Genomic DNA, 26132 nt, shown 5'->3' with positions numbered 1-26132 from the left:
TATTTAGACAAGTCAAACTATTAATGGTCTGGATTTAATGAATCCAGTTTGGGCCTGCCTTTGGGTTTGATTTTGCTATCCAGTATTTCCTACCTAATTTGAATTTATTTATTTATAATTCAAATTTGATTTCCTGCTATACATTAGAAATCCTAGAGCAAGTCATAATAAAAACTCATTTAATCATTTTCATACAATATACACATTTTAAAAAGTCTCATTTCTCCTCAGAGAGAATAATCCACATTACATTCCCTCCTCCCTCCCCACTGTCCTTATACACAGCAATCCATCACTTAAAATCTCTATCCACTCCCCCACTATAAACCCCTTCCAACAGGCTGCAAAATCCACTCACTATCCTCCATTCCCTGTCACTCCTACTTTTCAGCCTCCCAATAAACTGCATTATCAGTCATCCTTCCATGGCCCTCACTGCTCCACTCTCCTGCCCTGTCTTATAACCTATGTAAAAATTTGCCACCCTCGCTCTCTCTCTCTTTTTTTTTTTAATCTCCTAGGCTGTCTCCTTATCCCGAGCTGTCTTTCTCTACCCAGGATACTTATGCCTCCTCCCTCTGTCCCTGCCAACCCCTGAATGGGCTCAAATTTAATTTAAAAAAAACTGGTTCAGCCATCCCTATAACACAATTATTATTTGAAGGGGAAAAACTTGTTAAATCAAAATCTTGCCAAAATCTGCTCAGAAATGCACTTTCAAATCCAATCTCCATTTCTGCATGTTGCCATTCACAGAAACATCAGAATTTCTATTATGTAACAAACAATTTCAACAATCTTACTAGTTAGTGAATCTCTGGGTTAAAAGCTAAGTGTTATGAACCTAGGAATAATACAAAACAACCAATAGGACGAAGTGAAGAAAAGCTGTTTGGCGTATTCTGTGCTGTACAAAAATTCTGTAAATTATATATTTTACAAAACTATAGACACATCCTATAATATTCCAGAGTCCATTTTACTTTTGGCTTTTGCAGTTTCACCTGACTTCTTATCTCCACATCAATTAGAACAAGGTGGACAGTAGTTAACTCTCCTTAGGCAATAAAACCAGTACACCATTTTCGAGAATGATGCTTTTCCACTATTTAATTAACAAATTGATGCACGGGCCCTTAATGGCACACCAGGGAGTAAAATCCCTTCTTCCATAATTATTTGATTCCCACAGAGAACAAACTGTCCTGGAGTATGACCCTCTTTAAAAATGCATTGAAAGAGTTGTTAACTAAGTGCTCCTCCTGAGGTTATTATTCCCCACCTGAGAAGCAGTCACAGAATGAATCCAGGAATGTCGTGACTGGCAACTGGATATTGAGCTTTAGCACTCTTAAAAGCTTAAAATATCTTCTTAACGCTTTCCACAAATGTCTAGGTAAAGAAGCTGGGGTCGTTAGTTCAGTATCTTTCCTTTAAGTATTTCTTTGCCGAGCCATTCTCCATTGCCTGTATATTTAATTCCTCAGAACGCCTCACGAGCTACCATCTCTGAAATGTCAACACTATTTTGGCTGTGATTTTGGCAGTTCCATGACTGCTAATAAGTTTGCCCTTGGGTATGGTAGTATGTGTTTGGTAGCACAAAATGTTCATTCTCGGCTTTCCGACACTGCCAGCTCTCAGAATCTCTCTTATCCAAGCATTTTTGCCAAAAGTCATTTTTCTGTGACCAAGGAAGAGGCAGTGAAGCCTCCTCTCTTTATAATACTAATCTTTTTTACGTTCTGCCTTGAATTTCATTTGCTTTGTTAAGGAATGCTACTGCCTTCTCTATAGGAACAAAAGCAAGTTTTCTAGTTTGTATTAAACTTATGAATTGTCTTAATTTCTGGAACATTGCCTCACCATTTCAAAGTATTACTTTTCTGGGTATTCTTGCAATGTGCATTCTTTAACTGATACATGTTTTTCAAAACAAACATCAATTTTAATCAAATAAGAGTCTGTTCAAAGAATGAACGAAGCTTACTTCTTTACAGGAATCCGTCCCTCGGGGTTCACTTGCAGTTTAAGCTTAGTGAAACTATTAAAGGGGGAAAAAATATATTAAATAGACATATACATATTTTGCCTCCACAATTCTATGAACTATAATGAAAAAATTGTTCATTTACTCTGGGCCTCATTTATTATGTTCTGCTGAAGCTAACAAACTATGTACAATGTTAAGTCCATGCAGAAATAGGTGAACATTTCTCAAAACATATTTTGTCCTCAAAATTGTTCATGACAAAAACAGGCTTGTATGCTTGAGTAATTTTCCATATGTAATTGAGGTCATAATCACATCTGTCAATGAATTACATCTGGATAGTGTTCCAGTAAATGGAGTATATTTCCTCCCATAGGTGCTAGAACTAGCAGTGGCTCCCAAACCTGTTTTGCAGGACCACCAGCCAGTCGGGTTTCAGGATATTCTCAATGAATATGCATGAGATACATTTGCTTGCACTGCCTCTATAGCATGCACATTTTATCTCATGCATATTCATTGTGGATATGAAAAACCTGACTGGTTGGGACTGCTAGCTGCATAATTGTATCACCTAGTAGTCCCCTCTGTTCAGTGGGAATACTGGCACAATCTATTAACAGAGCTCCCAGTAAGTCAAACTACGAGACAGTACATGTGTGGAGAAGACTAGGCAAGGTATAATCAAGGAATAATCCAGGGGAGGGATCTGTCATTCTTTTCCCCCTGAGAAAACGTCTCCCACTTGTTGCTTTATAAAAGTGAACAGGAGTAAAAAGATGAGAGTGGGAGCCAGGGCTGACCTTAGAAGGGTGCAGGGCTAAGGGCAAATCAAAAGAAGTGGGTCCCTGAACACTGAACTTATAGTGCTGGGGATGCCACTATCATGGCACAATAGGGTCCCCCCAAAGTGCAGGGCCCAGGGTGGTCATCCCTGTTTGCCACCCCCTAAGAATGGCCCGAATACGAGCACAATGCAGCTCACAATGGAAATTTCATTTTCTAACTAATCCGGACCCAAATGTCTTAAGACAGTATCACTTCAAATTATGTTGCCTCACAAGCAGCAAAACCTGTCACTGCTCATAATTATCAAAGTCACCTGGCAGAGGGTTAAGCATTGTTTTTCAGGCTCCACAAAGGAATTTTTATGGAACTATTCATTCACTACTTAGACAATTCTGCACAAGAGGGTCAGATGTGATGTGCCACTGACTGAGGAGATGAGGGTTTTCCAAATAATGCTGCTCAGTATTTGGAAAACCAGTGCTTCAAGTTCATAAAAGAAACTGAGTTACTCCAAACAGATGACATTATAGTAACATCTTTATGAGCGCCATTGATGATGGAAAGCTTTCATGATTTACTTTATGTGAAGAAATCAAAATTCTCATTTGGTTTGGCTTTTAAAATAAATGGGCTGATCCAGTATGGTGCGCTCAACCGAGCGCACCATTAGCCCCCGTTTAGCCGCATGTTTTCGACGTGCTATTTTTACCCCTTATACAGTAAGGGGTAATAGCGCACGGCCAAACCCCCCAAAACTAATAGTGCCCGCAACATGCAAATGCATGTTGATGAGCCTATTAGTTAGTCCCGCGCGAACCAGAAAGTAAAATGTGCAGCCAAGCCGCACGTTTTACTCTCAGGAATTAACTACTGCAAAAGGCAGGAGTTAATTTCGGCCAGCACCAGGAAAGTGTAGAGAAAAGCAGATAAAACTGCTTTTCTGTACACCCTCCGACAATATCATAGCGATATTAAGTCGGAGGCCCCAAAAACTTAAAAAAAAGAAAAAAATCTAAAAGAAAAAAAAAGAAAAAAATCTGCCCACGGCCCGCAGGTTGGAAAACGGATGCTCAATTTTGCCGGCGTCCGTTTTCTGAACCCATGGCTGTCAGCAGGTTCGATAACCAATGCCGGTAAAATTAAGCATCGGCTGACAAACCCGCTGACAGCCGCCGCTTCTGTCAATAAGGAGGTGCTAGGGACGCGCTAGTGTCCCTAGCACCTCCTTTTTTCTTACTTTGGATCCTCCCACTTTGAAAATAAAGCATCTATCAGATGCTTGGAAGAACCACAGATCTTCATACCTATCGTAGTTAACCATGCACGAGGTAGAGGGTTACAGGAGCACTCCCTGGCTTGAAGTACAAGGGGGCTAGGTCAAAGGGGGCTTTTAGCGTCCCTAATATAAAAATTCTTTTAGCACCACTGCCTCTTTCTGTAACAAGATTCTGATAGCAAAGAATTTAGATTTGTCCTTGATAAAAGAGGTCAGAATATCTCTATTTTGTGTCTATGATAGTGCTATAGAAATGATAAGTAGTGGTAGCAGTATTAGCAATCAGTGCTGCTTTTTTATTATGAACTGACTACAGTTGGCCAACACAATCACTGCCTGAAATGCGTCCCCTTTTCTATGAATTTCCGAGAGGGTGGGGTTCTACCATTCATGAATCAAAATCTAAAGAAGACGGTCTGTGAAAATCTAGCTAAAAATAGCTAAGCCCCCAACACACAAATGTACAATACATTTATCATTCTGCTACATGCATAAATAGAATGCTGAAATATGGAATATGAAATATTGAATATGGGAATATGGGAAAATAAAAATCTCATGAAAAACAGAAAGCTATGCGGACACACCTCAATGAATCACTGGAAGCATCAGTCAAAGAAAAATGTCCAAATGGCAGTGAAAGCACCACATGAATAAAGCCAACTGCTCATTGGAAAAATGTAATGGTTGGCAGCAAATCTAGCAGCCCTTGGCAGAAGATTTTTGCCAGCCAACAGCTTGAACTAATGTAGTGTGTTTAACACCTAACCTTCCATGAAAGGTTCAAATAGAAAACCTAGGCTCTCTGTACTATCATCACATAACCATGTCCTTTGCTTCTCTGTGAACAAGGGTGGGTGTGGGGGAAGGGTGTATTTGAGGCCATTACATTTTGAATTTACAATTTAAATTATTAATTTTCTTTCTCTGCCAGCAAACTCGGTATATCTCTGTCACTCCCAGTGTCCTTTTTTTCACAATTCAAACTACTCTGTACTTTTCTTTCAATAAAGCCCAGGAAATATCTTGTAAAAGTTGGAATGGGGTTTCCATAGTGCAAAAATGTCCTTTGCTTCCCTGCCAATAAGGTGTGTGCACATTTGTCTGCTGCTCTTGAACCTTGAATTTAATATTTATGTAGAGACCCCTTGGGTCTCTACTAGATGGCCCTCGTTACACCTGTGGGTAGAGAGCTTAAGAGAAGGAGCGTGCCATTTGTAACATCACCTCCTCCAGGGCCTGTGGAAGCAAACGGTAGCCATCTAGAGCGCCACCGGTAGGGGGACAGCAATGGCAGAGTCTCTTCTTCCCACCCACGCAGCCCAGAAGAGAAAACATCATGGCATGGTCTGGCACAGGTGGGAAGAAGAAGAAGCCAGGAGAAGCAGGTGACCAGTGTATCCCCACTGCGAGAAGAGGTGGTATCAGTCCTGAACCCACGCGGCCGTGAAGAGCAGTAGTGCTGCCTGAGGCGGGAACAAGCATCAGCAGTAGCCGAGCAGCTCGCCCCACCCACTCTGAAAGAAGTAACATCAGCCCCGGTCTCTTCTCAGCTATAGGAAGAGGAGCAGTTGAGACTGCAAGTGTTAGGAGCAAGAGGCAGCAAAGGGTCAGCTCCCGCAGGCCTGAAGGAAGAGGAAGATAGCAAAGGCCGCGGGGGCTGAAGGAGGAGGCGGTTGGCTTTGAGCTTCTGAGAAAGGGGCAGTGAGAGACAACCTGTGTGTGTATGTATGAGAGAGAAAGCATGTCTGTGTTTATGTATGTGTGAAAGAGAGGGCATGTCTGTGTATGTATGAGAGAATAAGCATGTCTGTGAGTATGTATGAGAAAGCATATTTGTGTGGATGAGAGTGTATATAAGATAGAATGCCTGTATGTTTGTATGAGAGAGGGCATGTCTATATGTCTATGTATGTATAAGAGAGATAGAGAAGACATGTTTGTATGTCTGTGTGTATATGTGAGAGAAAGAGCATATCTGTCTGTGTATGTAAATATAAAAGAGGAAGCATGTTTGTGTTTGTGTATTGCATGAGATAGGGCATGTCTATGTGGGTATGAATGAGAGAGAGATGGCTTGTCTTTATGTCTGTGTGTAAGCATGTATGTATATATTTATTTATGTATTTATTTATATGTGAGAGGAGAAAGTTTGTGAGCAAAAACCCATCTACTTTCCTCCAGCTAATTCATGACTAAGGCATTACCTGCTATTAAGTTCATTTAGAGAATATCCACTACCATTAGCAACGGTAACATGGAATAGACTTAGTTTTTGGGTACTTGCCAGGTTCTTATGGCCTGGATTGGCCACTGTTGGAAACAGGATGCTGGGCTTGATGCACCCTTGGTCTGACCCAGTATGGCATGTTCTTATGTTCTTATGTTCTTATCAAAAGATACCAGGTATGGACAGCAGGGGATTTTTATCCTTATTAATTTTAATTATTGGGTCCTGTATGATGTGTCTGCTGTTTTTAAATAGTTCATTGGTATTTGGAAAATGTGTATGACTTTTAAATTTCTGGATATTGTTCTATTTATCAGTTGTTTTGAAATATTTATTCTTTTTATTAGTATGGTTTTACTCTATTGACATTGTATATTTCTTAATTTTATTGTTTGTTTTATGAGGAATGGTGATGTTTTTCCATTGTTAGACTGCATACAGAGTCTGGCTTCTTGTAGTTTCCAGTTTAGTTTTTGTCTATACATTTCTAATTTATTGTGTTTTTATTCTGTATTTGGTGAGGATCCACATGTGTTCTGCATGTGTGATCAAGGTGAGGTATTCTGCTAGCCTGTAGTTTCTGTGTAGGGATCTATAGCAGCCTGGCTTGTTCTATTTTCCAAAAAGGAGGTGTATTTGTGTTTTAGGGCCTGGTGTAGCATTTGCAGTGTTGCTTTTTCATAGGTAGGTACGATTATTTAATTGGGTTGGTAGTGGTCATTGCACGAAAAAGCAGCCTTTAAGCAAAAGGCAGGAACTGCTTGACATTGGGGTTAAGTGGGCTACTCTAGCAGAACTACAAATCCCAGGATTCCTATCACCTAGTTTAAGAAAGGTGGTGAAAAAAAAAGGGGCTGAGTCAGAGGGAAACTTCCTCAGCTTACCAATAGACTGCTAGTACCATAAAAGAAACCATAGGGGAACAGCAAGCAGAGGAAAGATGGAGGAGGTGGAGACAAAGGATACCTGGCAAACAATGGAATTGAAAGTTGATGAGGATTAGACAGAACCAGATGTACATTCCCATTTCTAAGCTAAGATTTTCGCCTAGAAAACAACAGGAAAACTGTGGCTACTTTCTGGGGGATTTGGAGAACTGGTTTAGAAAGCAACAGATGGTTACACTTTGAATCAATGTAATAGAAACCACTGAAGAAGGCTAGCCCTGATAGGAGAAATCCAGAGAAGGGACAGCTCTAAAAGAAAAAAAAAAGGACAAAAACAGGGAGAGGAAATGGGCTTATTCAAATCCCAGGGAATACTAATCAAGCCTGTAGCCAATTTCAGGCCATGTGGCATCTATGGCCAAGTAAAAATGTGCACCCTCATCCTGAGCACAACATACACCACGAGCTGGGAGACTATTACATGGAGGGGCCTTTGACTTTTATTTTCACCCAGCAGTTTCTTCCAAGCTCCTTCGGCCTTCCAGCTCAATCGGAACCAGTACAGAGATGCTGGAGCCAGGAGCCTTCATTCACAACTCCCGGTGATCATTTTTCCCCTCTCAGCTTTATTTACTCAGTCCTGAGCTGGGAGCCATGCACCAGGGTTCTCTTCAGAACCCTGCAATCATAGCCCCCCCCCCCCCCCAGTCCAACCATTAGGTGTCACCCCCCCCTCCCAGTCACATACTCCCCACACTCAATTAAAGATTATTAGATTTTACATGAAAAAGGACATTCTAAGGTAAAAATATCACAACAACATGTATATTATATTTACATGCATTGTTGTGGTGCTAACTAGAAAAACCTGTAAAACAAGTAAAAGAAAAAAAGGCATTTGGAACCAATATGGTATTAAGCCTATGGTAACACATGTTAAGTATGGGCTTGACCCTCAGAAAGCCATGAGTAAACTGAATTACAATTACAATCTAATAAACCTCCCCTACCAAGACAGCACTAACTGTTAGCATTCAATCCTACCTATGAAAAGGCAACATTGCAAACTTTACACCAGGCCCTAAACACCAATACACACTTCCCGTTAGGAAAACAGAACAAACCAGGCTGTTATAGATCTCCACAAAGAAACTGCAAGCTAGCAAAGCATTTCATCTTGTTCACACATGCTGAACACAGACAGACCCTCACCAAATTCTTAATAGAGATCCCATAAAGTGTAAATAGAAATGTGCAGACAAAAACCGAACTGGAAACTATAATAAGCCAGACTGAAAACAGTGCAACTATGGAAAAACAGAAATACTACTATTCTTCCTAAAACATCAAACAATTAAATCAAGAAACACAAATCTTTACTAGTAAATCCATACTAAAAAAAATTATAAATATTTCAAAACAGCTGATGAATAGAACATCCAATAATTAAAAACTCATATCTCTATCCATTCCAAAAGTCAATAAAATATTAACATTTGATACAACAAATATCACCCAATAATTAAGATTAATAAGGATTTTAAAAAATCCCCTGCTGTCCACACCTGGGAAATTTTGATTTCCAGATGACCTGAGATTGCTATGGATTAGCAAGGAGAGGGAAGGAGGTTGTTGCACACAAACTTTCTCCTTGCTTTCTCTCATACATACTCAAATCATATACATAAATACATGCTCCTGTCTCACGTGCTCAGCCATATACACGCATATACATGCTTGTTTGCTCTCTCATGCTCGACTGTATGCACACACACATGCTCATTTGCACTCAGTCTCATGCTTATACACACACACACACATACTCATACGCTCTGTTGCAGGCTCACTCATTCACACACACTCATATGTTCTCTCTCATGCATGCTCAATCATATACACATACAGACTTGTTTGCTCTCTCATGCTCAACTATTCACAAACATAGATACATTTATTTATGTATTTATTTATTTATTTATTTATTGTTTTTGTTATACCGAGTTTCATGATAGGCATCACATCAACCCGGTTTACAAATAACAAGGAGTGTAAAGCATAACGTAACGTAAAAAACAATATTTTTAATAAGAACCTTGAACTTTAAATACAGTGAATCAGAAAAAGGGAGAGGGAAAGTTAAAAAAAACAAGGAAAATACAGTCCCTTTCATATGCTCAGTCATACACAAACACTCTCATATGCTCACATGCTCAGTCATACGCACATACTCATACCTCTCTCTCACATGCTCAGTCATACATACACACACACTCATAGGCTCTCCCTCACATGCTCAATCTTACACACACATGCTCTCTCTCACATGCTCATACCACTCACTCACATATACACATACCTCTCTCACATGCTCAATTAGACACACACAAACTCATAGGCTCTCTCACATGCTCAATTTTACACACACACACACACACACACATACAAGCTCTCTCTCACATGCTCAATCAGACACACACATGTTCATACCTTTCTTTACATGCTCAGTCATAAACACACACACTCATAGGCTCTCCCTCACATGCTCAATCATACACACATAGGTTCTTTCTGACGTGCTCTCTCTCACATGCTCAATTATATATGCACATACCTCTCTTATATGCTCAATCAGACACACCCTCATAGGCACTCCCTCACATACTCAATCATACACACACACACATACAAGCTCTCTCTCACATGCTCATACCACTCTCTCACATGCTCATATATGCACATACCTCTCTCACATGATCAATTAGATATACACCCTCATATATGCTCAATCATACACACACACACACACACACACACACAAGTTCTCTCCCATGTGCTCAGACACATACATGCTCATACCTCTTGCACATGCTCAGTTATAAACACACACACTCAGAGGCTCTCCCTCACATGCTCAATCATACACACACATAGGCTCTTTCTCACGTGCTCATACCTCTCTCTCACATGCTCAATTATATATACACATATCTCTCTCACATGCTCAATCAGTCACACATAGGCTCTTTCTCACGTGCTCATACCTCTCTCTCACATGCTCAATTATATATACACATATCTCTCTCACATGCTCAATCAGACACACACACTCATAGGCACTCCTTCACATACCAAATTATCCACACACACACAGAGGCTCTCTCACATGCTCAATAATACCAAACACACATAAGTTCTCTCTCACAAGCTTATACTTCGCTCAAATGCTCAATCAGACACACACATGCTCATACCTCTCTCGCACATGCTCCTTCATAAACACACACACACTCATAGGCTCTCCCTCATATATTCAGTCATACACACACACACACACACACACACACACACACACACACATAGGCTCTCTCTCACAAGCTCATACTTCTCTTTCACATGCTCAATCAGACACACACATGCTCATACCTCTCTCTCTCACATGCTCAGTCATTCACACAAGCACACTCATACCTCTCTCTCATATTCTCAATCATACACACACTCTCATAAGCTCTATTTCTCTATTATCTATTTTGCATTTGTATTTGTATTTATTAAAATGTATTAATCGCTTAACACAAAATAGGCCTAAACGATTTACAGTAAAACAGGCATAAAATTAAAAATTGATGACAAAACATATACAATAAAAAGACATAAAAATAAGGCCCAACCAACAACAGCACAGAATAAACATGGGCCTAGTACAATAGAGGGTTCTTTGGAAGGCATTTGTGATTTTTTTAGAATTGTCATATAGACAAATGTCACCTTATCAGACCACTATCAGCACGGGCTAGCCATAGGCCTGCTGCAGATGGAAGAACTTCAATTGGAGTCTGAATTTTTTTAGATTATCTTGAAGATGGAGATCATAGGGCAGTGAGTTCCATAAAGAAGGGGCTGCTACTGAAAATGAGGTTTCTATGGTTGTAGTCAAATGGGCAAGAAGAACAGAAGGAATGTCTAATAGTCCACGTTGGGATGATCTTAAACCCCGGGTTGGCTTATAAATCCTTAAGAGAGCATTGGACCAAGATGGAGAGTCAGGGCTCAGCAATTTAAAGGTGGTCATAGCAATTTTATACCAAATGCGTTAATGAATGGCCATTTCAGGCTATTCAAAATTGGTGTAATATGATCGTAGTGTTTCGCATTCGATACAAGTCTAGCAGCTAAATTTAATAACAATTGTAACGGCTTAAGAAAAGTCTTTGGTAAGCCTAAAAGTAGACTGTTACATTAGTCTACATGAGGAAAGATGAGTCCACGTACAATGGTGTGGAAATTGGAATTATTTAACAAGTGGTGTAGTCCAGCAATTAAACGTAATTTGTAAAAGCCCATTTTAATAACTGATTTAATTTGAGACTGAAATGATAAAGTTGCATCAAGAATGATGCCAAGAATTTTAATGGGATTGTTCAGTGAAAAGGTCAAATTATCAAGAATAATTGTGTCATTTTGAGGGGCAGAGTGGGGTCTATGTAACAACAAAAATTCAGTTTTCGCAGTATTAAGTGATAATTTGTTCTGGTGCAACCACTGTTTTATAGATGACAAACAGATCTGAAGATGATCTAAATTATTTTGTCAGGGAGTTTGTACTTTGATAATAAACTGAATATCATCAGCATAGATTTTAAAACCATCAGTGATGCTTGCCAGCAGTTTATTGAAGGGAGCAAGATAAACATTGAAAAGCATGGTGGATAAGGCAGAGCCTTGTGGAATGCCAGATTTTAAATGATGAACTTCAGATTGCTGATGATTAAATTTAATTGACTGAGTACAGTCTTTAAGATAGTCGGAAAACCACAGTAGAACAGGACCAGCAATGCCACAATCGTGAAGGTGGAAAAGCAAAATCTCGTGACCGACCGTATCAAAGGCTGATGATATGTCCAGAGACACCAAAAGATATTGGTGACCACTATTGAGGCCACGTTTAATAGTGTCAGTCAGGAAGATTAATAGTAATTCAGTGCTCATTACATGCCAAAATCCGAACTGATGAGGGTTTAGAATTTCATTATCTTCTAAAAAGTCAGTAAGTTGTTGTAAGACTACTCATTCAATTATCTTTGAAACAAAGGGCAGAGACGAGATAGGTCGATAATTGGCTACTTCAGCAACATCAAGGTGAGGTTTTTTCAGTAAAGGCTTAACTAATGCTTTCTTTAAACTGATAGGAACAGACCCAGTGTTCAACGACTTATTGGTGATGTATGTAAGAGATGAAACAAGGATATCTTTAATGGCTTTAAACACTGAGATAGGCACATTAGTAATAGGACAGTTTACGTTATTCAATTGAGAAATAGTATTAGAAATTTCAAGAGGAAACAACCTCAAATGCCATCAAGATAGGAGGACAGGAGGAAGTAGTGTCATGAAACCAAGGTGTGACATCTTTAAAAGTCCAACTCAAGTTTTCTAGCTTTAGAGAGAAAATTTTCAAAAAAGCATTGGCAGAAAGAGATTCAGGAAGAGATCTGTTATTGTTATGGTTGCGAGTAAGATTGTGTACCAGACGAAATAATGCTTTAAGATTATTTCCAAATTCTTTAATTTTTTATGAATAGTAATCATTTTTTGAACTAAGAGTTTCAGTCTGATATTTAATTAATAGTGCTCTATAATTAGCTACATTTATTGACGATGGTGTTTTAGACCAAATTCGCTCACTTCTCCTCAAGAGTTTTCGCAAAGAAATCAATGAGGGAGTGAGCCAGGGCTGAGGTTTTTTTTTCTAATGGGAGGTAGCTGCTTAAAAGAAGCAATGTCATCAAGGATAGTGATAACATGCTCTATCCACTCATCTAAATACCTATCTAAATCCTTAGGGCTAAGAGATTCCAATAGTGGGAAAAGAACATCTTGAAATTGAAAGGTATCTATAAAAGATCTCTTGATTTGTGTAGATGGTTTAGCAAAATTACTAGCACAATTTGGCCAGACTATCAGAAAGCTTATAAGTGAATGATCAGACCATGGAACATCCTTTATACTAAGAGATCTAGCAGAGTAATGCTTGGATGAATTATTTATAAAAACAAGATAGAGGATATTTTCTAAACGATGTGTTGGACTATGAACTAATTGGGACCAGCCCAAAGAAGAGAAAATATCAATGAACAAGTTTACTTGAATATCATGAGCCATAAAATTAAATGGTAAATTGAAATCACCTAATATCAACATGTTATTTAGGTCGGTTTTAGCTATCAACAGTTGTTCCAAAAGCAAAGACAAGTTAGAGTGTAGCAGTTTAGGCGGACAATAGGCAAGACAGATGGAGAAACTTGAAGTGTACACAAGAAGTAATTCTTGCATAGAATTCCCACTGAGATTTTGGGACTTGAGATTCCACGATTCTTTATATATTATAAGTAAACTCCCCCCCCCCCCCACCTTTAGTACGTGGCTGTGAAATAAAGGAGTAACCAGAGGGCATATCTGATTTAGGGTAACCAGATCAGAGTCTAAGAGCCAACTCTGAAGCATGGGAAGGGAGTTGAATGCTTCTTGGCATTATGCAGGCCACACTGCTGCTGCCTGTTGCTGCTCCTTGAGGCCAAGCCGGCTGAGCTAATTTTCACTGCCAGGTGGGGAAAGGGAGGAGGAAAAGACCCATTGCTTTTTGTGGCCCTGGGGCTGTGCTATTCTGCATTACCGGGGCGGGGGGAGGGAGAAGGAGGCCGATGTTTTTTTGCTGCCATACAGGCAGGGCTACTTTTCATTGCCGGGGTGGGGAATAGAGAGGTCAGGAGTGTGTGCCATCCTGTTCTTCATTGCCCTGGCGGGAGGAGGAGCTCGATTGTTTTTGAGGCTGTGGGCTGCGCTGCTCTTTACTGCCCGGGCTGGGTGAGGGAGGAGGAGGCTGGACACTGATAGATTTTGTGCAATGATGCCCCTACTGGATGGCACCTATGGCCGAGTCCACATCAGCCATAAGCTAGCTACAGTTCTGATTTCAAGGAGAGGAGCTTTTGCTTTACTTTAAATGTAAAGTTTTTGGCTAAAGCATAATAAGAGAACGAGACAAGCTCAATATTAGAGGCAGCAGAAAGGCTGAGCTGTATTCACCCAGACATATCAAGCTGAAGTTACTTTAACTAGTACTGGAGCAGTTTGGATGTAGGTTAATTGGCTAATTTTTGCTTTGAAAACCCTAGGGGTAGATTTTAAGAAAAAGCGCGATCGCTTACTTTTGTTTGCGCAGCAGGCGCAAACAAAAGTACGCTGGATTTTATAAGATACGCGCATAGCCGCACGTATCCTCTAAAATCATTGATCAGCGTGCGCAAGGCTGCTGATTTTGGGCAGCCTGCGCGCGCCGAGCCGCACAGCCTGCCTCCGTTCCCTCCGAGGCCACTCCGAAATCGGAGTGGCCTTGGAGATAACTCTCTTTCGCCCACCCCTCACCTTCCCCTCCCTTCCTCTACCTAACCCACCCCCCCGGCCCTATCTAACCCCCCCCCCTTACCTTTGTCCCTAGATTTACGCCTGCAAGAAGCAGGCGTAAATCTATGCACGCCAGCGGACTTCTGGCGCACCGTCTTCCGACCCGGGGGCTGGTCCGAAGGCCTGGACCATGCCCCCGGTCCCGTCCCCGAAACGCCACGTCATCCGGTCCCGCCCCCGACACGCCCCGACACGCCCCCTTCGAAAAACCCCGGGACCTACGCGTGTCCCGGGGCTCTGCGCGCACCGGCGGCCTATGGAAAATAGGCGCACCAGCGCGCAAGGCCCTGCTCGCGTAAATCCGGGTGGATTTACGCGAGCAGGGCTTTTAAAATCCACCCCCTAATGTTTGGAATGCTGAAATCATGTAGGGAAAGTTCAGTACTTTGGAGCCATGCTTGATCAGCTCTGTCCTTGTATTCTTTTAGGGAAACTGTGGGGTTTAGAAAACCCTGAACATTTAAGTTTGAAATGTATTCTATCATTAATTGTTTGCAACGTATGCTGCAAGTTATATAAATTAGAACTCCAGGCTGTAAGGGCTATTCTAATGAATCACTTGGAAACTCTGACAAAAATTCATTTTAGTCTGTGCAAGCCAGCCTAGGAGTACTAGGACTAGGAGTAGTACTTTTCTCCTTATGCTTGAATCTGTTTGGAAAAGGTTGAGCTATCTTAAGCCTTGCTACATACCTGTTTCAAACTGTTACTGCCATGCTTGAGTGATAGCAGTTACTGAATAAAAAGAATTTGGGGAATTATAGTCTAGGTAAACTAGTTTAGGATTAGTAGGACTAAGAGTTGTACTTTTCTCCTTATGTGTGAACAAGATGGAAACTCAGAGGCTGAGCTGTATTAAGCCTTGCTGTTTCACACTGTTACTCTTATGCTTAAGTGATAACTCTTATGGGCACCCCTCCCACGCCCCTGCCCCCTTCCCACCCCTTTTTCAAAGCCCCGGGACATACGCGTGTCCCGGGGCTTGCGCGTGTCACCAAGCCTATGCAAAATAGGCTCGGCACGTGCAGGAGCAAATTTTCGGGGTTATGCGCGTAAGTTACGCGTGTAACCCTTTGAAAATCTGCCCCTTACTGAATAAACAGAATTGAATTGCAGCTTGGTTTGGAATCATTGCTATGGACTGGAATGATGCAAGGATTTTGGGAAACAGAACATTAGAAGAGTTGCCACAAGGAGATGAAAGTCAAATTCCAGATTTTGTTTTGAGTTAAAAGGGAGATCCCCCACATGGTGGACAAAGACACAGTGAAATAGTTCTTTAAGCTTCCAGGTCTGGGGTAAAGGAGGGGTAGCAGAAAAACAAACTTCTGTCCTTCTCAGACAAACAAAACACAAGCTTGGGAAAATATTTCTGAATCTCTCTTTCTTCAACTTGTGGTCACTGCAACCTCCTTTTCCTCTGAGCGAAGGGGTATACTACTTCCTCCTGGGTAGGGAAAACAGCCTCCCAGAAATGGAGAGGTCTGACAAGAGCACACAGCTCTCAATTAGATTTAAAGGGGCCATGGGGGGGAAACTTCCCATGGCCCTGGATGTTGACCTCGACCCTAGACTCTATTTAAGGCAGCCCCTGCAGCCCCATCCTTGCCTCCACAACAGGTCCCACTCTGCTCTGAGCTGCTGGTTGCTCCGTGTATTCTTGATCCAGCCCCTGCTCCATGTGTTCCTGATTCAGCCCTGCTCTGTGTGTTTCTGGTCCAGCTCCTGTTCCCTGTGTTCCTGTTCCCGCTCCTGTCCCTGCTCCGGCTCCTCGTCCCCTTGGCTTGCTCTCCTGGTCCTTGACTCAGCTCGTCCATAGATTCTGCATTGTCTGCCGCTGACTGCCCTGACCACTTGCCTGCTCACCATCTCTTCTGCTAGTCACCTGCCCTGAGCTGTGGCCTGTTCCTGGATTCTCCTGTTCGCTGACGGCCCCGACCGCTGGTACTTCTGACCTCGCTTCCGCCTTCTGCCTTCAGGATCATCTTCACCCGGAGTCCTGCTCCTAAGTCCTCCGGCCCCGGCACCCAAGGGCTCAACCTGCTGGGAACGAGGGCTGGTAAAGGTTAAGGTAAAGGTTAAGGTCCAGTTGGGTCTCCACCACCTGCATCTGCCTCCCGTTGACGAGGACCCATTTTCTGGTTCTTCATTCATACCACAGTTGTTGGTGTCCTCTTTTGGAGCCTTGGGTTGTTCTCACCACTCCTTCTGCTTCTTTACTCCTCTAATGGTACCTTGAAGATCTCCTGCTACTGCTGGTACCGATTTGGTCCAATATGGATCCTTATTTATTTATTTACAAATTTATATACTGCACCATAAGCAAAACTATTGGGCTCTTCATTGCTACTTTTGGTACCATGTTGACATAGTATTGATTCGTTGACATGCTTTCGCCCTTCTGTTATATTTAAATTGATGAGAAAATCCCAAGTTTAGAGCCCAAAATAGGCTGCAGTGCTTTCCCCATAGACTTAATGGTAAATGAATGAACAAATAAAACACATTGTTTATTTTTTACATTTGAAACTTAAGAACTGAATGGAGATACTCTAAGAAACAAATGAATGAACTAAAATGAAAAGTTTTCCTTTGCACATCCTTAGGAAGGAATACTTCAGTGAGCCCCTTATACTAAAAACATCTTTTAACAGTAAAAAGAAAAAAAAAATCTGCAAATACAGTTATGCAAATTGAGCATTTTATTTGTGAGCTACTCCTAGAAAGGATGGCATAAAAAGGGTGAATTTCTGTTTTGAATCACTTTTATCTTCCATTGAGGTAATCGTGATGTAAATCTCGATATTCTGTTTGCATTTGATGTTGGAAAAGAACACATGATGAAGTAATTTTCCCAGTGAAACAGACAATTCTGCTCATTATCCCTCATTATAAAGGTAAATTTACTGGCAGGATGCAGGAAGGAAATAAAGAAATATTTTTGGCTTACATCAGGAAAAAGCACTGGAAGACAGTCTGTCAGTGTCTACCAAGGTTTTGCTCTGTTCTTTTGCAGTTTGCATGTCATTCATTTTTAGGGCCCTAGCTGCTGCTATTTTTGTCCACTGATATCACAACTTGGCTGCTAACACCGTCGCGTGGCCTAATACACAACAGCCCCTCCCGTCCTATAACACTCCAAGATGGCAGCACAACCTGTGACTCTGGGCCAAGACAGAAAGGGGCCAATGCAATAAAGTGCACCCAGCCTAGCGCACAGGTTTAAGCACGTTTTGGACACACTAGTCTAGCACCCGATGCAGTAAGGAGATTAGCGTGTCCAAAAGGTGTGCCCAAAAAAGCAAGCAATCGATAGCGCTCATCACATGTAAATTCCATATAGATGAGGCTATTAGCTAGTACCACTGATGCAAGAAATCGCTGGTTGCCCAACGCACACTTTTTAACATGGCAAATTTAACTCTAGCTAGGGAGATGGCATAAACTCAATCCGTGAGCAAGTGCTCATGAGAAATTTAAAAATATGGTCCTCTTTGGTTCCTCCTAGTTAGGATCATTGTGACGCTTAAATGTATTGTTTGCAGCATTTAAAAAGAAAAGTATGGGCACAGCTGGGGGCAAGATGGCGGCGTAAGCCAGACACGCTCAATTGCTCTCCATTTCCACTTACTATTTTGCCTCCAAAATGACGTCCAAGCACAAAGGAAAGGTTCAAATCTACCCCCCAGATTCTCCCCGTCCCTCCGGTCAGCAATTGATTCCTAACTTCACCTCTGGACTGGCCACAAGCGAGGGGATGTTAAACCCTGCTGTGATAACTGGTGAGGGAGCACCGGTATCACCTGGGGAAGTCACCTTGAGTCCCCAGGATCTTCGGCTCCCGCTGGTGCCTGTGATTGCTGATTCTCCACGTCGGACCGCGGCGCTGGGTGATGACACTACTTGTGCAACTGCAGGGGAGTAGTCAGAGTGGAGCTCTGTTATTGGACTTGTCGGCAGTTCTGGATATCTCTGAGGTGGCTGTGTGTCCTGCCAACTCCTCTCCAGCTGAGACTGAGAGAGCATGAAAGGGCAAAACGTGTTCCAGAGATGGCTATCCATGGAACTTTGGATGAGACTTTCTATCTTCCACTTAAGCCAGAAGTTGTTACACTTGTTGCCTTATGGGACCTTGTTGTTGGGTTTGGCTGCTCTTTGCAATATTGTCAGGTGAAGATTAAGGACCCTACTATGAAGGTAGAAACTTTTGAGGTAAAGTGGGATGAGAAATATAGGGAATTACAGTCTCAGATGAGGGCCCTGGAGACAGTTGTTTCTGAGACCCAATCCTGCAATGTTAAATTGATTAAAGACTTTGGTAATTGCTCTAGAAGGTTGGAGTTTTTAGAGAACTATACTCGGTATTTAAATCTATGATTTTTTAATTTCCCTAAGGTTATAGGTGAAGAAGACTCCTACCGAACTCTCAAGAAATACTTTCTAGAAATATTACAGTTCGAGGAAGGAAAAATTCCCTCTATAAATAAGTCATTTTTTCTACCAGCTGTGAATAAAGAGAGAATATCTCAAGACCAATGTCCTGAAGCTATTGTTGATTTAACTCAATTCCTTGAGAATTACACACCAGAGATTTATGACCGCTCGACTCTTCTTGTTTCCTTCATTTCAGAACAAGAACTAAGTGAAGTAATGAAGAGATACTTTAAGAATATCTGTACCTTTTTATGGACAGATAATTCATATCTTTCTGGACTTTGCTCGAGTTACCCAAGAGCGAAGATGTAATTTCCTTATTCTTTGACTTCAAATTTCTTTATTAGGGTTTTCCTTTGTATTAAGATATCTTGCAAATTTATAATTCATTCTCAGAACGAATATTTTGTATTTTTTTTTCCAGAGCAACTTAAATCCTTCATTAATTCCAGGAGTATATTGTTTTCCTCTCCTGGGAAAAGCTAGGTCTATTTAGATCCATGATATAAGGTAGCAGATTTCAGATTAAGCCTATTTCTTTATATTTTTGATTCTTATATTTCTTTCATTATTACGCCCCCTGTATATGGAATTTCCTTTTGGGAAAATGACTTATTAATAGGATTCAATTTTCTTGTAAAAATATTTCATTTTTCTTTTTCTGATAAGTCATTTTGTTTTCTGAAGTAAGGTATTATCTTGCTTGATTTGTTGAAATTAATAAAAATAAAAATAAAATAAATAAAAATAAAGGTATATGGGCTTGATTTAACAAAATTAAATTCTGGATGCAAAATGTACATGCACAATGTACACACATTATAGCAAGAGGTGCTCAGCTATGGGTGCCCAGCAACCTCAGCAAAATCGGCCAGAAGTGGAAAAAAAACAGATGCTCATATTGAGCACCCGTTATCAGTTGTGGGCACACAATGCATTTGAGCTTTAGAAATGCACAATTCTTACCTAGCATATCCCTTTATACACAGCCCCTCATTTACATACTGTATCAGGCACCCAGAGGATGTGGCTGTGTGCATGTTAGGAAAATAGGTGCACAATATGAGCGCCCATTTTAATCCACATCTTATTGCATCAGCCCGAAAATACATGATCATCAAGGATCAAACCACCACAATGACCAATTATTGTGCTGGCAGGTGGGGACAGGGCAGCCTGTGTTGTGGTGGAGAATACAGGCTGGGGCAGAGGATTATCCCTGCTTCTTTTCACTGATCCTGGATGCTGGCTTACCCATCCAGGCCCACCTCTGTTATAGAAGTGGTGAGAGATTTGGATTCTAGATATCATCCCAACAGTAATGTGGATGTGGGAACAGGAAGGTCCTTGGCACAATGGGAGGAGGGGTTGTGTTAGATGAGGGGAGAAGTTTCTTAGTAATGTTATAGCTTTGTGAACAGCAAATGTAGTGGATCTATCCAGGCATATATTGTAAATAATCTATAGTTTCTTTATATTTCTTGGTGATATTATTTTAATAATGATTGGTTCAATTTCATGAATGATGATGGCTGGAAAGGGGCAGACAACTCACATGCTTCTATGATGGAAGGCATGCCCTCCATGCACTGCTCAAAAGAATAAACAACATTTTAAGTGCGAAGGTGGTCTGGCCATTCTGTTCTTATACTGTTTGCATGGGGCGTTCTGGCCCAAGGTGAGTGTATCAAAAAAAGTTACTAATGAAAGGATCTGGCCATTCCCAGCTTCTGTGGCTTGGATGGGACCTCCTTGCCCTATGGATTTTTGACACAGCAGTTTCTTCCTGCTCCTTAGTACTTCTAGCTTAATCAGAACCAGGCTTAGGATCTGGCACATTGAGCTTTCTTTTGCAACTAAATAGATTTTCTTTTACCTACTTTATATCCGCTTACAAGTTAGATTAGTTCAGCCATTGCAATGACAATCCTTTCAAGGGGACCATGCACCAGGGTTACCTCTGTAACACTGCAATTATGGGCTCTAAATCTGACCACTAGGTCCAACTCTAGTGCAATGAATATGAACCTTCCCAACTCCCTCCCCACTGCCACCAACAGGGGCTGTGAATGCTGCCTCCATAGCATTCAAGCCCCCAGGCAGTGGAAAAAAGAGCTGGGAAAGGAATCCAGATCTCTCTCTGCATAGCAGTGTGCAGCACTGCCACGAGCCACTGGGCCAACCTCCTTATCCTATGCTAATCAGAACTTCACCCATACATTTCAGGAATTCAGGCCATCCCTTGCTTTTTAATTCATGGGATGGCGTCTCCCACTTTTAGATGCTGAAAGCAAAACCATATGTACTCTAGCACAGGACTACAAATGCCCTGTGGATGGCAATTGATAATGACAAATAAATAATTGTAAAGAAAAGCTGAAGTCATGTCATTCTCCAAATCATAGAAACTGCAGGGAGGTGGGATTGAGGTAGGGACTTATAAAAGGACACTTGTGGACAATTAGAGGGGAAGGCTGTGGACACGCAGGGTGCAGCTGACCATAGTTGAGAACAAAATAAGCCAGTGAATACTAATTCAGCAGATAACCAATCTTCATTTGAGTAATGATCAAACTAAAATTATGCAAATTGTAAAAGGAATTAGGAGTGTAGTAGTGTATTTGATGCTCCCCATAGGTGGTGTCATTCAGCAGTGAGTAACAAAATTCATGAGCCCTTTGGCTCTGTGGTCTTCTTGGGATCTTTCTTTCCAAAAGACAGATTTTATTTGCCCGTCTCCTGTCCTGTAAGGGTGGCTGGTGAATGTAGGGGTGGGTTTCCCAGATCCTTAGGATTATGGAGATTTAGTCTTGGGGTTCAAAAGTGAATTCCTGAGTGTCCTAAGAAAACAGAGGATAGGTCTTCAAAAAAAGGCAAGTTTACTCTCATCCTCCACATCTGTCTGAGACCGATCTCTTCAGAGATTGCAGAAAGAGGGTTATTTGTGTTAGAAGAAAGACTGTTTTGCAGGAAGAAGGTCCAACAGAGCTGCTGGCTAAAGGAAAGGATCAGTCTAGGAATTCTCAAAGTTTATCAGCAGGCGTTCCAATTTTTCTACTGGGGAGGAGTATACATCCAGTCCGCAGGTACTACTGGAGAAGCAGCAAGGAAGGGTCCCCTGTGAGGAGTTCCTAGTGCCAGGCAGTGCAGATTTCCTAGTGACCATGCATGCGATTTGCTTCTGGGGCTTTATTTTCTATGTTTGTGTACAGTGTACAGTGTTTGTGGTTTAACATTTGCAATCAAGTTTTCAGGAAAAAAGATTTATTTTTGATCAACAGCTACCTTATGCAGTGTGCTTCTTTTACAGAACTAGTGCAGAAGACCTCCAGACATCTTATGGATGTGGGAAGACACTTCCTTTCCCCCTATCAGGAAAATAACCTAGTATGGTACTTGCCCCACCAATCCCCAGCAAGCCCCTGAACTCTGTCAGCCAGCAGTACAAGGACTACATTAATTAAAGTTTTTATTCACCTTAATGAAATCAGTTTTAAATAGGATAAAATGATTCCAAGAGTTCCCGTAATAATTTATAAGTATCAATCTTCAATGCCTTGGCATTTTTTTTTTCTTTGGCCAAACATTAAAGAAATCCTGTAGCATTTGATAGACATGAATACAGATATGAAAACCTCTTTATAGGTTTGTCACACAATTTGATGAATTCTTTAAAATTTGAAAGGTTTGTCAAACTGGTTCAAATAAGTGACTTTTGGCTAACTGGTGGATCCACTTTGGATTTCCTGAATACACACATTGCATTTTTGTAAATTTCTTCTGGTACATTTATCAGATTCCACTAAGAGATATGGGGAAAAATCTGAAAATTCTTCTGAAGGCTGAAATTGATCTGGTTTATTTCCACCACATCTACAGACACAAATACTATTCAGCAAAGATGACTTCCAGGACTGCATGAGCCATTTTTGATCGAAGGGAGCCATTTTTGATCGAAGAAGAGCGGCACCAATGTTTAAGAGGTTTGCAGATTTCACAAATTCTCTGAGTTTAGCAAATTAGTTTGGGAAACATTGGGATTTATGAGCTGAAATGCCAAGTCCACAGAAATCCACCACAAGATCCATTGTAGATTTCCATGATTTTGCAGATTTCTGCAAATTTTAAAGTACCCCAAAACATTTTACCTCACAGATCTTGAGAAAAGTCACATATTCTTTCAAGCCACCTGGTTCAAGTCAAGCTTCTTTGCACCTCTTTAGGTCAAAGTCTCAAACAGTTATTGCACCTCATTAGACATTTAACATCTGATGGTCTTAGTTGTTTTACAGTAAATAGTATATATGGATATATGGATTGCAACTAGGGACAGAGAATCAAACCAAATATTTATCTCACTCTTATATATTAATTGTTTGCAAGCAGAGATAAGAGCTTCCTTAAGAACAAAGGACTGAGAAAGCCCTGAGCTTCTTCAAACTTCATTTTAGATCGTCAGTGATTTGGCATGTAACAGTGCACAGCAGGATTTTGTCTTAAACCGGATGGACGTGGAGAAATATTATTGGCCAGTGTTCAAATCCCACATTCTGGTAAGCAATTTCATGTAATTTTATTTCCTTTCCTTTACATATCTGTTTAGATGTTAATCATTGTGCAATAGGGTGCAACCTTAGGGCCTGATTCTGAAAAACATTTACTCGAGTAAATGCACTTTATTCAAGGAAGTGGGCTTTTGAAAATTGCTACAATGCATGCCACTGAATTGTCCATATGAATTACTCACACACATACGTGCACTTTACGCGAGTAATTGGCATTTGAAAATTACTACAATAGTAGTTACATTTATGCACGTAATTCCTTTTGAAAATTATCTCCTTACATTTTTCCACACATTTATAGTTGGCTTACAAGCTGCTTTACATGTACCTTTTTTTAATTAACAGTTCCTCTGCCTTCTGTGCTCAGTTACTTATAATAAGGTATTGTGCAGATGGAGGGAAAGTTTATCATTTCCCATTACTGTATCTAGTGATTAAACCATGCCTCCCCTGCCTGGATGCATGATTCAAATTGTCTCCATTCCACGTTGTCTTCCTTTTCTCTCTCATAGTTTTCCCCCATCCCTATCCTTTTTCACTTTCTCTCACTTCATTTCTCCCCTACCCTGCAATCTCTCAGGTTAGTGCCTTCTAAGTGCTTCTAGAGCTGAGCATGGTTCATGTACTGATGCATGCGCTCAGAGCACAGATGTTCAGACTGGCTCAGACACTAGGCGACCTATGCACAGACCAGGAGATCACTGGTAAAGGAGAAGTGGATAACAGAAACTCGGCAACACACTGGCAGGATGAGGCAGCGAAACACACTGGCAGGATGAGGCAGCGAAACAGGTGGCAGGATGCCTGGAGGAGGAACTTGCAGGAAAAAGTCTGAAAAGAGGCAAGCTTGGCAGCAAGATCTTAGAATTAGGAAGCAGGCTGGACAGCCTTCTGGTTGCTGGGAACAACTTCCTGGTTTCTAGCAACCCTAGCTCAAGTCCATTGTGATACTTAGAGGTGTGTGGCCATAAGGGCTATTCAATGAAGTCTCTCTCTCTCTCTTTCTATTCTGCTCTGGCTCACTCTATGTTGCTAAATGGACTAAATGGTTAGGGTTCCCAGCCTGCCTCCTGAGCTGGCTCTAGTTTAAGCTCCAGTCAATGTCTTGCCCTGACCCCAACACGTCAGCCCAACTATTACCACTGCTGCAGTTGTCTTCCTATCATGGGGCTCTATTTACTGCGAGCAGTGAGGCAGTGAGAGACAGAGGTATCAGCAGTAAGTGGGATGCAGTGCTTGGTGATGGTGGCCTGGAGATAGTTTTCCACAAGTCTGAGGCAAAGGGCAAATTTTATAGCAGCTACCATGTCCTTGGAACCATGGGAAACTAAGCAGCTTGGTCCAACTTTACTCGTGATTGGGAAATCAGAATGGCCAGCCTGCTTCCAAGCATTTGAAGTGGTTTGACCCCCATACAAGTGCCGTGTCGCAAATGTGACTGCTTGGAAAGTTAATCTCAACTGTTATTTTATGAATGAAAAACATGACAAACAACTCTTCCTCCCCCCAAGAAAACCAAACCTTATACGCTATTAGCAATAATCTTCTCTGTAGAGGGCATTTACAGCTGGCAAATGTTTGACCCTTGGGCGATAGTTGCTGAAATAGCAGCTCCAGGAATGGATGCTCTGCCTGCCTAGGGAAGAATTCAAGAATGCAGAGCACACATGATTCTGCCGTTTCCATGCTCAAGCCACCACAGCACCATTAACTCAAAGGCCCTCCCCACTCTTTACACTACTCTTCGGAGATCGGTTTTCTGAACTTGAATGAGAGGAAAAGCCATGTTTATAAAAGCGACAACCCGTCAAAGTATAAACAATAGATGGGAATAAGATTAACAAAAGAAAAAGGAAGCTGACTCAGAGAGAGCGGTAACACCCTTTAGCAACAAGTACTGGAGCCTACTTACGCTTTTTCCAGAAATGCATCCCTGGACATGTTCTGTGCCAAAAGGTTTGTTGCCAGACTGAAAATTTCATCTGCCCATTCCTAAGTAGATATAAATTAAACATGCTTCAGCTCAAGCACAACATCATTAACCATGTTTGTTTTGGGCCTTACTTTCAGGGAGACAAATGATTTCAGAAGCTTCTGACAGAGAAAAATCACATGCAACAGAGCTCTGTTTGACATTTTTACTATTGTGCCACAAATTCTGTTTTTTTTCCCCCCCATCTTCCAGTCATTGCTATGACTGTTTTTTATTTTTGGAAATAATTATTTTTCTGAGAAATACTGAAAGTCAATATCTTCAGTTCTTCTTGGCCATTCCTTCTGTATTTATTATTGCAACAGACTTAATTTAAAATTGCAGTTACATTAAAACTTCAATTCATCAACTGAAAACATCAATTACAAAAAAATAGAACATCCTAGAAATGTGCATGGAACAAAGTTTTGGTTCAGTTTGGATTTTTGGTTTAGTTTCCTAATTTGTTTAGTTCGGATCTGATGCTCATCCATTTTATTTGTGTCATTTTCAATTGTTTCT

General features: G+C 41.1%; 1 protein-coding gene across 2 annotated transcripts in view; it reads right to left on the bottom strand.

The window, feature by feature from the left end:
* PLCB1 (phospholipase C beta 1) overlaps positions 1–26132 on the bottom strand; it is a 1417494-nt gene that overhangs the window by 570628 nt on the left and 820734 nt on the right. For both annotated transcript variants that reach the window (XM_029593506.1, XM_029593507.1), the window contains exons 5-6: positions 25551–25630; positions 1991–2044 (exon numbers count right to left, since the gene is read on the bottom strand). In XM_029593506.1, the coding sequence (XP_029449366.1) occupies positions 1991–2044; positions 25551–25630 (134 nt within the window). The remainder of the gene's footprint in view (positions 1–1990; positions 2045–25550; positions 25631–26132) is intronic.

The sequence above is a fragment of the Rhinatrema bivittatum genome, chromosome 3 (genome assembly GCF_901001135.1).
Source record: "Rhinatrema bivittatum chromosome 3, aRhiBiv1.1, whole genome shotgun sequence".
Lineage (NCBI taxonomy): Eukaryota > Metazoa > Chordata > Amphibia > Gymnophiona > Rhinatrematidae > Rhinatrema > Rhinatrema bivittatum.
The sequence above is the reverse complement of the archived record's forward strand: the minus strand, read 5'-3'. Positions and strand labels throughout refer to the sequence as shown.